The sequence below is a fragment of the Chiloscyllium plagiosum genome, chromosome 17, assembly GCF_004010195.1.
Source record: "Chiloscyllium plagiosum isolate BGI_BamShark_2017 chromosome 17, ASM401019v2, whole genome shotgun sequence".
NCBI lineage: Eukaryota > Metazoa > Chordata > Chondrichthyes > Orectolobiformes > Hemiscylliidae > Chiloscyllium > Chiloscyllium plagiosum.
In genome coordinates, this window is record NC_057726.1 from 52026080 (window position 1) to 52039620 (window position 13541).

At 40.0% G+C, this 13541-nt stretch overlaps 1 protein-coding gene across 1 annotated transcript in view; it reads left to right on the forward strand.

The window, feature by feature from the left end:
- The first annotated feature begins 884 nt into the window (after positions 1 to 884).
- pard6a (par-6 family cell polarity regulator alpha) overlaps positions 885 to 13541 on the forward strand; it is a 104447-nt gene continuing 91790 nt past the window's right edge. Inside the window, exons 1-2 of the mRNA XM_043707068.1 lie at positions 885 to 1115; positions 1771 to 1993. Of these exons, the coding sequence (XP_043563003.1) occupies positions 894 to 1115; positions 1771 to 1993 (445 nt within the window). The 5' untranslated portion in view covers positions 885 to 893. The remainder of the gene's footprint in view (positions 1116 to 1770; positions 1994 to 13541) is intronic.

Genomic DNA, 13541 nt, shown 5'->3' on the forward strand with positions numbered 1-13541 from the left:
TTTCTTCAACATGTTGATTGCTTCTGCATTGCATTCTGGGACAGGGAGTTTCATAAACTCATAACCCTCTGAGAGAAGAAGTTTCTCCTCATCTTATTCAACTCCACCTTATCAATCCCCCTATAGCATTTTGTATACCTCAATCAGATTCCCCGTCTCCCTCCATCTGAACTCCAGCAAGTACAAGCCCCAGCTATTCAACCGTTCCACGTACCACAGCCACTTCTTCCCGGGAATTTAACCTGGTGAACCTCCTCTGAACTGCCTCCAGTGCCACCACATTCTGCTTCTTTTCTTCCCTGGTTTACCTTCAACAATCCTTTTGAGTGCCTACCTTTTTCTCTCTCTGGGCTCCCTCTTCATCTGTTCACTCACGTTCACTCCAGCCCCCGAACTTCCCATCATCGGGATAAGTTGGTGTTGCGTTTTTGTAGTTGCTATCAGTTCTGAAGGGCCACTTGCCTCGAAACATTAACAATTTCTCTTCACAGCAGGCTAAACCTGTTTAGTTTGTCCACCAATTTCTGCTTTTGGTTGTTCTTGTTAATTAGTTGCTTCCTACTGTCATAATTTCTACTTAGTTGCCACTTCAGTGAAACTGAAGCAATGTATCTGTGAAGTGTCACCAAAATTAGATTGTGTTCATTCACACAACTAGTTGCGGGATCTTGCTTTGCACAAATATGGCAACACTCGATATTTCATATAAACCTAATCGTGATTTACAGCGTTTGTAAAGTGGTTTGAACGGAGTGTCTGAAAACCATTCTCTTGAAATGTTGCAAATTTCGATCGCGTTCTAGTGTTGCCATCGTTACTTCACGGTAACATTCCAGATGACGCCATAACGATACCTGTGCCGGCCACGCCCCGATCCCCTCAAGCAGCCATTCATGAATTTGAGGAGGCGGGAGCCAACATCGCGTGGTGACGTCGAGCCAGGCCAGTGGTATTCTCGCAGAAGCCAGTTGTATACGGTAAGAGTGCAGCTACCTGCAGCGGAGTCTCATCGGTATATGGTTAACAACGACTGCGGACAACGCAGGGAGACAATGTCCAAACACCACAGGACGCCCGCTAGAGCTGTGGATAATATTATTGAGGTGAAAAGCAAGGTAGATATCTGCACGTTTATTTATTCATTTTGTGAAAGCAATATTTCTCTCCACGTAAAACTGGCTTCATATATCAAAGTCTGTGGTACAGTGGGATTTTGCTTTTTTTTTGCCAGTGATTTAAGGTGCTAGATCTTCTGTAAGAATGCAAAATAAAGGGTCTTAGCTCGGTTGATCGCTGCCTTCTGGGAGTTTTCCAGAGGGTCTGGTGTTATGTTCACAACAGCGGATGGACTACGGTTACTTAAGACGTGCTTCTCCTGGGAGTGAATTGATCCGCTATTAATGTAAACAAACCTTACCTTCTTTCGCGGGGGGGAGGAAAGACGCTTGTAATTGTTCTGGATCTGACAGTTAATGTTGCTGCTGCTGCTCTTGTTTATTCTTGCTTCCTCCATCGACACACTTTGAGTGATGGTGCTAGTTTCTCACCATCCCATAATGTGAATTATGATCGCAATATTGGAGCCATATTTAACACTGCGTGTTGCGAAGAGTTGAAAGGCAGGGCTTCGCTTGCGAGAGCGATGTTACCATTAACAAATTGGAGAAATGTATTCTTCTCACTAAATTAAATTAGAAAACTGGGAATTAATGAACTTAAACGTGTAAGTGCTGCAACCCGATTTTTTCCCCCATTTTCTCTCTTTCGCAGTTCGATGCTGAATTTAGAAGATTTGCTCTAAAACGTTCAAGTGTAGGTGGTTTCCAGGAATTTTACCAGCTGATTCAAGCCGTCCATCAGATCCCCTGCGTGGACGTGTTGTTGGGATACACCGATATCCACGGGGATTTGTTGCCCATCAACAACGATGACAATTACCACAAAGCGCTCTCATCTGCCAATCCTCTACTGCGAGTCATCATTCAGAGACGAGGTAAGTCCAACACCTGCTAAACGGCATCCTTTTTATTGCAACCTTGGTCGTCGATGTTTTTTTTTCCCTTGAAAGGGATTTTGATTTTGAGATGCATGGCGAGAGTAAAGCGGAATTTGGTAGTGAGTTAAACTATTGAAAACAGTGTAAATCTGCTTCGATCACTTCTTGTTTTATATAGCCTAGATTAGGATTATAAAAGGCTTTATTTCTGTGGTTGTAAAAGGCCTTGGCTATGCACGGAATCCTTACTTGAAAGTACTAGGCGTAAAAGTAGTGTGCAGTCTCTTTCGACGAAAGTGCTATTTTTATCCAAAAATTTATCCATTATTCACCTTGCCTGAATTTATATTTAGCGCAAATAAGACGCAGTGACTCACTGTTACCACTGTCAGATTGGGAATAAAAATAAACAGTTTAAAAAAAAACAGATTTTAGGAGAAATGAATGAAATTTCCAGTTCCCTATACTAATCATTGATTACATTTTAGTAACTTAAAATATTACTTTGAAGCTAATGGTAATGTCTCACTGCAGGGTTCCTAGGAAAGGGAGGGCATTCAAACAAAATGCTTTAGGCTGCTACAAAGCTATCCCATGGGTATTTGAATAAAATTGACCAAATGTGCACCCCACTTTGACAGTTTATTAGTTTTCTAGGATTCTAACGTTTGCAATGTGCTGATGTGATTCTTAAACCATCCCCTTGTTCACTGTGAACTCTGCAGAGTGGATGGTTTGTAGGTATCAGTATAAGCTATAACGCTTGCAACAATAAACTTTTAATCTCCCAACTCTCATTTAAAAGCTGGAAACAAAATGTTGGAGTCTGTTGCTTTCAAGTACCTTTGATTACATCGTCAACTACTGATCCAAACAGCAGAGGAAAGTCTGAAGACCTCACAAACGCTTTAACAATGCATTACAATTTCAAATACCATAATTGAGAAGTTCATGTGCAAAGCAAAGTCATTCTTTGACTACCTACTGTAATTTGAGTAACAGTATGCCATGACTTCTCTCGTGAATTGTGAATGGCTGTAGATTCAACTATAAAGTATGTTGTACTCAATACAATTATTGAATCATCCAGTTAGATATTTGTTCAGTCATCCTTAGGCAACGTTCTGAAATGCACTTTCAATTCCATTAAAAGCAAACATTTATACCTCTAGTTGCCTTTCTGTTGTCAAAATGACAATGTCTTAACATATGTAAATTGAGTTAACAATCCTTTGGAAATAATTAAGCTGCAGGTTGGAGGGGTTTGATAACTTGTAATTAAAGTACTTAATAGCTCAAGCATTAACAATTGTTTTGATGGAAGAGATTTCAAAGATTTAACTTTTGCAGAAGGTATTTACTGTTCTTCACTGCACAGCACACCTGCTGGGGCTACTTTTCCTATATCTACTCTGTCCATGTCTAATCCAAACATCCTAGCATTGGCTGTATGGACTCGGTCTGTGGATCAACCCTCACCAATCCTCTCCTTGTCTCTGCCCGAATTTCCATTTATGTGTGAACAAGGCTATTTCCATCCTTAAGCATGTTGTGGATGATTGCACTAACATCACCCTGATGGAAACCTGACTGAGGAACGATGATACTTGCTGCTTTGTGAAGCTATCTCATGGCTGAAGTTTCCACCACTCGTACCATCCAGATTATTGCAGTGGCAGTGTGCCTTTAACACCAACTCTTCCTTTGGTCTATTGATGCTTCCTTCCCATCACTTCAAGTGCACCATTTGAATATCTCACTTTTACTATCCTCTTGCCTGAAGATCTCATTCCCTAATACCTACCCAAGTGTATATTAAATAAAGCACTATCACTTTCCTTCCTCACCTGCAGGGATGTCATTCTAGTGAGTTCAACCTTCATCTCAATTTACTATCCTCTCTCTTGCTGTCTCGCTCTCTCTTACGTTTACTGATCTTCAATCCTTCCATAATTTTCCTAAGTTTAACAAGCAACATCAACTAGCTTTTTGATCATGTTATCTTACCTGACCTTGATTCTCCAATCATTGATAAGCCCATTTCTGAGCACTTCCTCCTTCTAGCTTTTTCCTTACTCCCTTCCTTTCCTCACTCCCTTCCTTTCCTCTCCTACCTTACTTTCCTATGTGACCTACAACTAATTTTTGAAAACATTTACATTTCTAGCTTTAAGCCCTCCACCTGTACTGTTTTGCTCAACATTTCCTCGCCTCCACCTTCAATCACCTCATCCCCACGAAAACTCACACTGATTGCTCCCGAGGTACAGCTTTCATCACACCATTTAGGATTAAACAGAGTTGAAAGGATAAGATGGCTGAATGTTTTGGCCATTCAATTCTGGTTAATCTGGCTAGACCACATTCAGCACTAATAAATGCTGCTCTCGAACTTAACTGCTTAATATTCCAGAACCATCTTGGAATACAAGTAACTTGCAACTTCTTTCTTTTCTGTAAAGAAAGCCATCTCTTATCGTATTTCCTCAATCCTCACCTCTAAATATGAGCAGCTCATGGAATTCTTTGTCACAAAATTTGAAACTATTTGATCAATTGGGTTTGTGGCTATTTTTCTTTCCCTAGCCCACTAGTCTAAATGACTGACTTAATTCCGTTTTTTAATGTTGCCTCGCAGCTTACTTTATGAAATTTACCTTTTCACTTGATTCCCTTCCCAATAATCTTTCAACCACTCAACTTCCCTTCTTGGCAATATCTGATGAGATGAGAACCAACCATATGTTCTTCCTGGATGTTGCCCCACGCTTTCCTACAAATGTGGCAGTCACTTTTCTTGAAAGAAAAACCCATCTGGCCCCTTTAAACCTTGCAAATAATACCTCCATTTCCAACCTTTTTCATTCCTTTTGTGTCCTTGAACATATCAGATTTTGTTCCTGGACTCCCAAGTTGAGTCTTCTGATTTAGGTTTCTAACCTTGTCATAGTACTCAGATGAGGCCTTTCAACATGGCACATGACAGCTAGTAAGATTGTCAAAAGTTAAGCTCTTCTTTGCAATTTTCCTGATCTGTCTACACTCTTTCACATAATTCACTGAACCAAATCCATACTACTGTCCTCCAATGCTTCTCCTGTCATCTTGATGCTTTCCATTTTAATTTAATCCTGTCCAGAGGTACTATTACACCCCTGTGGTGCCGTTGAGACCTGAACCCAGGCCTCCTGCCTCAAGTAGGGACACTACCACTGCACCGCAAGCCCACTTGTGCTTTGTATTTATCTGTATCCAGAACAGTTACTCCAATTCCACCTCCTGATTTTTACCAAGGGACTTTCATTGGTACCACCTCTTTCTCATCTAACTGTACCTCATACTGGCTCTGGTCTTTCCACTATCTCTTACTGAGGGAACTGAAATGTTCTCCAACTAAATATTGGTGAGATTGAAGCCATTGTCCCTCCATTATATCTCAACCATAAATTCTTTTGCTAGTCACTGGTTCCATTCCTCTTGCTAGAAACAGTCTGAAGCTGAATCAGAATGTTATAACCTTTTATCATATCTGATCTGAGATGAGTTTCTAAACACTTACCTGTGCCATATGTTAAGATTACTTATTTGCACTTATGTACCAGTGCCTAAAACATCGGGCGGCACGGTGGCACAGTGGTTAGCACTGCTACCTCACAGCGCCAGAGACCCGGGTTCAATTCCCGCCTTAGGCGACTGACTGTGTGGAGTTTGCACGTTCTCCCTGTGTCTGCGTGGGTTTCCTCCGGGTGCTCCGGTTTCCTCCCACAGTCACAAAGATGTGCAGGTAAGGTGAATTGGCCATGCTAAATTGTCCGTAGTGTTAGGTTAGGGGTAAATGTAGGGGTATGGGTGGGTTGCGCTTCGGCGGGTCGGTGTGGACTTGTTGGGCCGAAGGGCCTGTTTCCACACTGTAATGTAAAATGTAATCATTTCAGCTCATTGACTTATGAATCCTTTATTCATGTGTCACCTAACCTCTAGACAGGATTATTCCACTCATTCCTAGCCAGTCTTGTGTTATATCTTTTGTAAAAGTGTCTGTGTCCTAACACTCTCCAAGTCCTATTCACCCATCACCCCTGTTTGGTGACCTACAGTGGCTCCCTGCTGAGCAATGTTAAATTTTAAACTTCTCAACCTTTAAGTCTCTACAAAGTCTCTGCTACCTATTTTTGAAATCTTCTCCAGCCTGAGAGACACACTGCAAATTTGGCCTCTTGATGGGGGAGGCAATGGTCTACTGGTATTATTGTTGGACTCTTAATCCAGAGACCAAGGTAATATTCTGGGGACCTGGGTTCAAATCCAGGTGGTGGAATTTCAGCTCTATGAAATTTAAAACAAAATGACTATGAATCTATTGACTTGGACAACCCCATCTGGTTCACTGGTGTCTCTTAGGGAAGGAAACTGCCATGTTTACTTGGTCTGGTCTACTTCAGCAAGGCATTTGATAAGGTTCCCCATGGTAGGCTCATTCAGAAGGTCATGAGGAATGGGATACAAGGGAACTTAGCTGTCTGGATACAGAATTGGCTGGCCAACAGAAGACAGCGAGTGGTAGTAGAAGGAAAATATTCTGCCTGGAAGTCAGTGGTGAGTGGTGTTGCACAGGGCTCTGTCCTTGGGCCTCTACTGTTTGTAATTTTTATTAATGACTTGGATGAGGGGATTGAAGGATGGGTCAGCAAGTTTGCAGACGACACAAAGGTTGGAGGTGTTGTTGATAATATAGAGGGCTGTTGTAGGCTGCAGCGGGACATTGACAGGATGCAGAGATGGGCTGAGAGGTGGCAGGTGGAGTTCAACCAGGATAAATGTGAGGTGATGCATTTTGGAAGGTACAGGATTAAGGATAGGATTATTGGCTGTGTGGAGGAACAGAGGGATCTTGGTGTGCAGGTACATAGATCCCTTAAAATGGCCTCCCAAGTGGACAGGGTTGTTAAGAAAGCATATGGTGTTTTGGCTTTCATTAAAAGGGGGATTGAGTATAAGAGTCGTGAGATCTTGTTGCAGCTCTATAAAACTTTGGTTAGATCGCACTTGGAATACTGCATCCAGTTCTGGTTGCCCTATTATAGGAAAGATGTGGATGCTTTGGAGAGGGTTCAGAGGAGGTTTGCCTGGACTGCAGGGCTTATCTTATGAAGAGTTAAATATCTCACAACACCAGGTTATAGTCCAACAGGTTTAATTGGAAGCACACTAGCTTTCGGAGTGACGCTCCTTCATCAGGTGATTGTGGAGGGCTCGATCGTAACACAGAATTTCTAGCAAAAATTTGCAGTGTGATGTAACTGAAATTATACACTGAAAAACTGATTGTCTGTTAAGCTTAACAGACAATCAGTTTTTCAGTGTATAATTTCAGTTACATCACACTGCAAATTTTTGCTATAAATTCTGTGTTACGATCGAGCCCTCCACAATCACCTGATGAAGGAGCGCCGCTCCGAAAGCTAGTGTGCTTCCAATTAAACCTGTTGGACTAAAACCTGGTGTTGTATGATTTTTAACGTTATACACCCCAGTCCAACACCGGCGTTTTAAGCTGGTTGGAGGAAAGTATAGAGGGGATGTCAGAGGCAGGTTCTTTACACAGTTGAGAGCATGGAATGCGTTGCCAGCAGCAGTTGTGGAAGCAAGGTCATTGGGGATATTTAAGAGACTACTGGACATGCATATGGTCACAGAAATTTGAGGGTGCATACATGAGGATCAGTGGTCGGCACAACATCGTGGGCTGAAGGGCCTGTTCTGTGCTGTTCAATGACTCCAGACCCACAGCAATGTGGTTGATTCAAATGGGTAATAAATGCTGGCCTGTGAATGAATCTTTTAAGACCCTCGTTTCAAACAATTCTGTATTGATAGTCAAACCTTATGCTGCCAAGTTTTAGTGTCCTCCCATAACCCCTATGCTTCACTACCTTTTTTTCCTTTTGAGGTTCTCCTTTTTTAAAATTTACCTCTGATCATTATTTTGCTTGTGTACCCCTAACTTTTCCCACTTACGTGACAATGTCAACCTTTTGTTTGATATGCTCCAGTGAAGTTTCTACATTTAGCATATATAAAGCCTCACTGTAGTTAGCTTAGCTTTGGCAAAATGTGACCACTGTTCGGGATTGTTGAGCCACGTTCCAATAGCATTTAAGTCTATCTGATTTAAATATAAATTTTCTGAAATTTATTGGGTTTGATACAGTCACTGAGTTAGCCCTCTTATTTTGAATTGGTAACATTTTGATTGCTTATAGTTTTTTTTTAAGAAACTTGTTTGTTCAGTGTTTTTCTGGTAGGTAATCAAATGGCTTACTGCTAAGATTCAAGAAAGCGGTGGCATATATCGAAGAGATTTTAAAGCGGCTGTTTAGGACATTGGTTAGGCCACTTTGGAATATTGTGTGCAGTTTTGGTCTCTTTTTTTTCCTTGAGGAAGGATGTTGTGAAACTTGAAAGGGTCCAAAAAACATTTACTGGCTGAATAGGCTGGGGTTGTTTCCCCTGGAGCATCATAGGCTGACAAGTGACCTTAGAGGTTTATAAAATCATGAGGGACATGGATAGGGTACATAGACAAGTCCCTTCCCTGGGGGAAGGCAATCCAGAACTAGAGGGCATAGGTTTAAGGTGAGGGGAAAGATTTAAAAAGGACCTAAGGGGCAGTGTTTTCACACAGGGTGGTGCGTGTACGGAATGCGGTTCCAGAGGAAGTGGTGGAGGCTGGTAAGATTACAACATTTAAAAGGCATTTGGATGGGTACATGAATAGGAAGGAGTTTAGAAGGATATTGGTCAAGTGGGACTAGATTTAATTTAGGATATCTGATTGGCATAGACAAATTGGACTAAAAGGTCTGTTTCCATGCTGTACATCTGACTCTAAATGCTTGGATATAGTCGAGCAATACTGATATATAAAGACCCCACCAATTCCAAAACAGCATACAAGTATTTGCTGAGTCAACTTTTTAAAATTGATTTTGGTTTCTACTATCTTAGAAAATTGTAACAATCTATCTATCCATCAGTGAAAATGCAGGACAAGGTGCAGGTGTTTTTTGTTACGCGTGTAGTAAAAGATTGTCTACCTAGTAGAATAAACTATGATCTATTAGCGCTCTTCTCCTTCTCCTTCTCCACCCCCACCCCCCCCTTTGCTCAAATATTTAGCAAAAGCTAATGTGTAAACTTTACAAATATTTAGCACAGTTTGAGATATTATAACAAGTTGGAAAATTTTCTGGAGGGACACTACATTGGGTGGAGTCACTGGGACGCAAATGTATTAGCATAGGTTGGTGCTTTTGTGACAAATGCAATGGGATGTTTTTCTGTTTTTTTAAAAACATTAGAAAATGTAACATGATGCAAGTTCTGCTTGTGTAAATAAGTTAATTTATATGAAGTGCTGTGCATTTTGGTCAAGAAGCAGTTTTCTTTTATAAATGGAGTTGACCTAGTGCTTGAATGTTTGCTGATGCAGAGACACTGGCATGTAACCTCTGACCTTTTAAAAATGGGTAGTTCTGTCACGCAAGTGCTTTGGTAGCAGTGATGTGTTCATAAAGTTTGGTCAGCAAATTTGCTTTTGAGTACAGCTGAGTCAGAAGTCAGCACAGAAAAAGGCTCTTCAGATCATTGAATTTTCGCCAATCAAAAACAACCACCTAACTATTCTAATCCCATTTTTCAACACTTGGCCCAAACCTTTTATGCCTTGTCATAACAAGTGTACGCTTAAATACTAAAATAAATAAGGCTTTCTGCCTCTGTTGCTTTTACAAGCAGTGAGTTCCAGATTCCCACCAACCTTTGGGTGCAAACGATGTCTCCTGTCAACCCCTCTAAACCTCATGTTCCTAGTAACTGATTCCTCTTCTGAAGAGGAACGTTCCCTCCTGTCTACTGTCATAATTTTATATATCGCCATCTCCCCTTAATCTCCTCCCAAAAGACTGATCCCAGTCTATCCAATCTTTCCTCATAACTAAACACTCCAGCCCAGGCAACATCCTGGTAAATCTCCTCTACACCTGTTTTTTCCAATGCAATCGCATCTCTCCTACAATATGGATTCCAGAATTGCACACAATACTCTAGCTGTAGCCTAACGAATATCTTATGAACAGTTCCAACATATCCTCCTTGCTCTTAAACCTCAGCGAGCATCCCATATGCAATCATAACCACTTTAACTACATGTCCATCAGTCCCTTAAGATAAAAGGACATGCATACCCAGGTCCCTCTGATCCTTTGCCTCCCAAGGTCCTGCTATTCGTGTATTTCCTTGCCTTGTTTGTTCTGCTCAGGTGCATCACCTCTCACTTATTTAGATTGAATTCAATTTGCTACTGATCAGCTAATCAAACCATCTATATTCTCTACCAAGTTAAGGCCGCAACAGTTTCTCTGGCTATCTTTGCTGGGAACAGCACTACTTCATCCTGAAGAATGAGTTCTGAATCCAAATTTATGATTGATATTGATACCTTTGGTGTAGATTGATTCTAAGATTGCACATATGTCTACTAATGAATCACTCACTTTTTAACTGACAAATTATCTTTTTGATTATCAATGAAACTTCTGTAAGTGATATTTGCAAGAGAGATGCTTACAGGTCTGGTGAAGTGTTAATTTTGCCAGTTTTGAACATGGGAAATTGCTGTGCCAGTAAATAGGTCTTTTGCTGGATTTAGAGGTTTATTGGGGTTTGTAAACCTGTCAATGAGATTGTGTTCCACAATGTGAATCCTTTGTCATGCAGATTTTTCAATCCTTGCCAAAGCTTTGTATATTTGGTCGTATATATTTAAATATACTGCATAATTAAACTGTCCATGTCAATACTACCCCTATAAGTACATAATCATGTGATGCTTATGATGTGAGTCACAACACACTAAAACTGCTGGGATTTTAATTTATCTAATTAGGTAGGCAATCTGGTGAAATTGGTGCACGTTAGGAAAAAGTGCAAATAAATTATTTGAATATCCTTAACGATAACGATATTTGTCGGTTTTCCATTTTGTATTCCCAACATCGGTGAGATATTTTGCTTTGTATTCAATTGAGTTGGGCTTTTTGGTTTATCTGGTCCAGTTATTCAGAATAAACTCATTGCGGCATCTATTGGTATTTTAATGTAGCATTCCTACTTTGCATTTCCCACAAAATGATGGCATTTCTTGGGTCGATGCCAATTTATGTAAACTTGAGTGGATAAATATTGACTCTCTGCTAATGAGTATATCTATACTTAATATCTCTTGAGCTATGTCATTCTGTCTTTTAGAATTATTTGTTTTGCTGCTTTATGGGCAGTAGCTGACTGGAGTACTGTGCAATATTATGCAAGGTCAGTTTGTGTGAACTACCTTCTGAGTTGCAACATGAAGGTTAAATTCTGCCTAAAAAGCAATCCATGGTCTTCAGTTTATTTTGTAATTGCAAATATTTCAACACAGCTATGAAATATTTTGAATGGATTTGAACAAATGGGCATTTGATCAGTTTTGATAGGAAGATGGAGGGGGAGAAACTTCAATATCAATAATTGTCCACATTGCTGAATGAGGGTGATCACAGAGTATGTTCAATCAATTAAAATCCATGTGGAAAACCTATATTTGAGGCTTCTGTTTCCATGTGCGTATCCCCTCTCACAAGTCTGTCCTTTTGGTACTGATCAGGCTTAGTTTCTGGTTTAGTAGTATCGGTAGTTTTGTGGCTGACAAGCTGCTTTTATACTAAATTGTGTTGATGTTACTGGATTGTGGTGTAGATGGTGTTTTGTGTAGACAAACATTTTAGGTAAACTTGCAGTCTATCTGCTAGCACTTAGCTGAGAGAACTTTTTTGGGAGAGAGATGGGGAGACGTTTTAATTAACTTTGCTAAATAAAAGCAAAACCGATTAAAGTGCTGGAGAAACTCTGGTCTGGTAGCATCTGTACAGAAAAGCAGAATTAATGTTTCAAGCATGATGACTCTTGAGAACCTTTCCATTCTTGGACTAAATTGTTGACTTGAGCTTAAGGGAAATGAAGTGAATCCAGGAGGGTGCAGACTGGAAAGATTAGCCCAGATTTCACTTTCAAATTTGGCTACCAAGGTAGTATCTTTAAATGGCGGTGTTACCCAGGAGATGTCATGTCAATCTGGACTCTGACTCTTTCTCGCTCTCTCAACAGATGTTGCCAGACCTGCTGAGTTTCAGCAGTATTTTCTTTGATTTTGCAGACATTGGAAATATAAAATAGTATTCTGCTTTTATCAAATAAAATCAGCTTGTACTTGAACTGCCCTTAAAATCAAAGTGCAGTCTGTCTTGATTTTTTTTTAAGATGGTTTTGTGCAATGGATAACAGATGTTATCTATATGCACTTTATCAAACACACTTTTTTGATTTAAAAAATTTCCAATTTTTGTTCAACCTAATATGAAGTTAATCTTGACCTGGTTTAGGAATTATTAGAGGGGTTCAGATATTTGACTAGGAATTTTTCTTAATGTTCATGATCTCTATGAAAGAGTAGAGATAATATCTAAGTGAGGAGGAACAATGAGTTCTGTAGATGGGAACAGGAAGGAGGAGAACATGCACTTCCATTCCGCCATATTGAATGCCGTCTAAGGTCATTTAATTTGATTCTGACAAATTAAAATATTAAGAACTGTAGAGAAGCAAAGTGCAAGTGGATCAAGGAAGTTCCAGATATGTCTCAAAGCTGCAGTGCAAGTGCTTTTTTAAAACAAAAAAAATCAGTGTCATGGAGTTGTCTTCTATGATGGTGGAAATTTAAAAAAATAAGGATTTAAGTAGTAAAGTTTGACCCAAACTTCTAGATAATGTCAAGTTAGGCTGGATTCTGAAATTGAGGAACTAGATTTCAGAGCCACTAGCTTTCACTGCCTTGGTTTGCATCCAGTTTTGGGCAACACATCTCTGGGAAACAAAAGTATTGAAGTGGATACAGCTCATAATCACCAATTATACAAGAGCAGCTTGTATTATATTGACTTGAAATAATTAAGTGAAGAAGATTTGGGATGTTTAAAATCATGAAGGCATTTAGTTATGGAGAAAGTATTTTCTCTTAATTCCAGAAGATGAGGGTACAATCTTAAATAGACTTTGCTTCCCAATTTTTAAATATTCAATCTTCACAGGGGGAAGTGGAAATTTTGGAATTTATTCCTCAAAGCATATGTACAGATGCAAGTTAATTGACATTGAGGGGTATAAAATAAAAGATAGTCAAATGGTGGTATTGTACAGATTAGCAGTAATCTTACTGGCACAAATTTAATTGGAGACATTAAGTGTATCTGTGAATCCCAGATGAATTTTGCTTCAGTATTTGAACCAATTGCAGCTGTTCTTGAATTGCTTTGCATAGTTGACTAACTCCTAAGTTAGGAGAAAGTGAGGACTGCAGATGCTGGAGATCAGAGCTTAAAAATGTGTTGCTGGAAAAGTGCAGCAGGTCAGGCAGCATCAAAGGAACAGGAGAATTGACGTTTCAGGC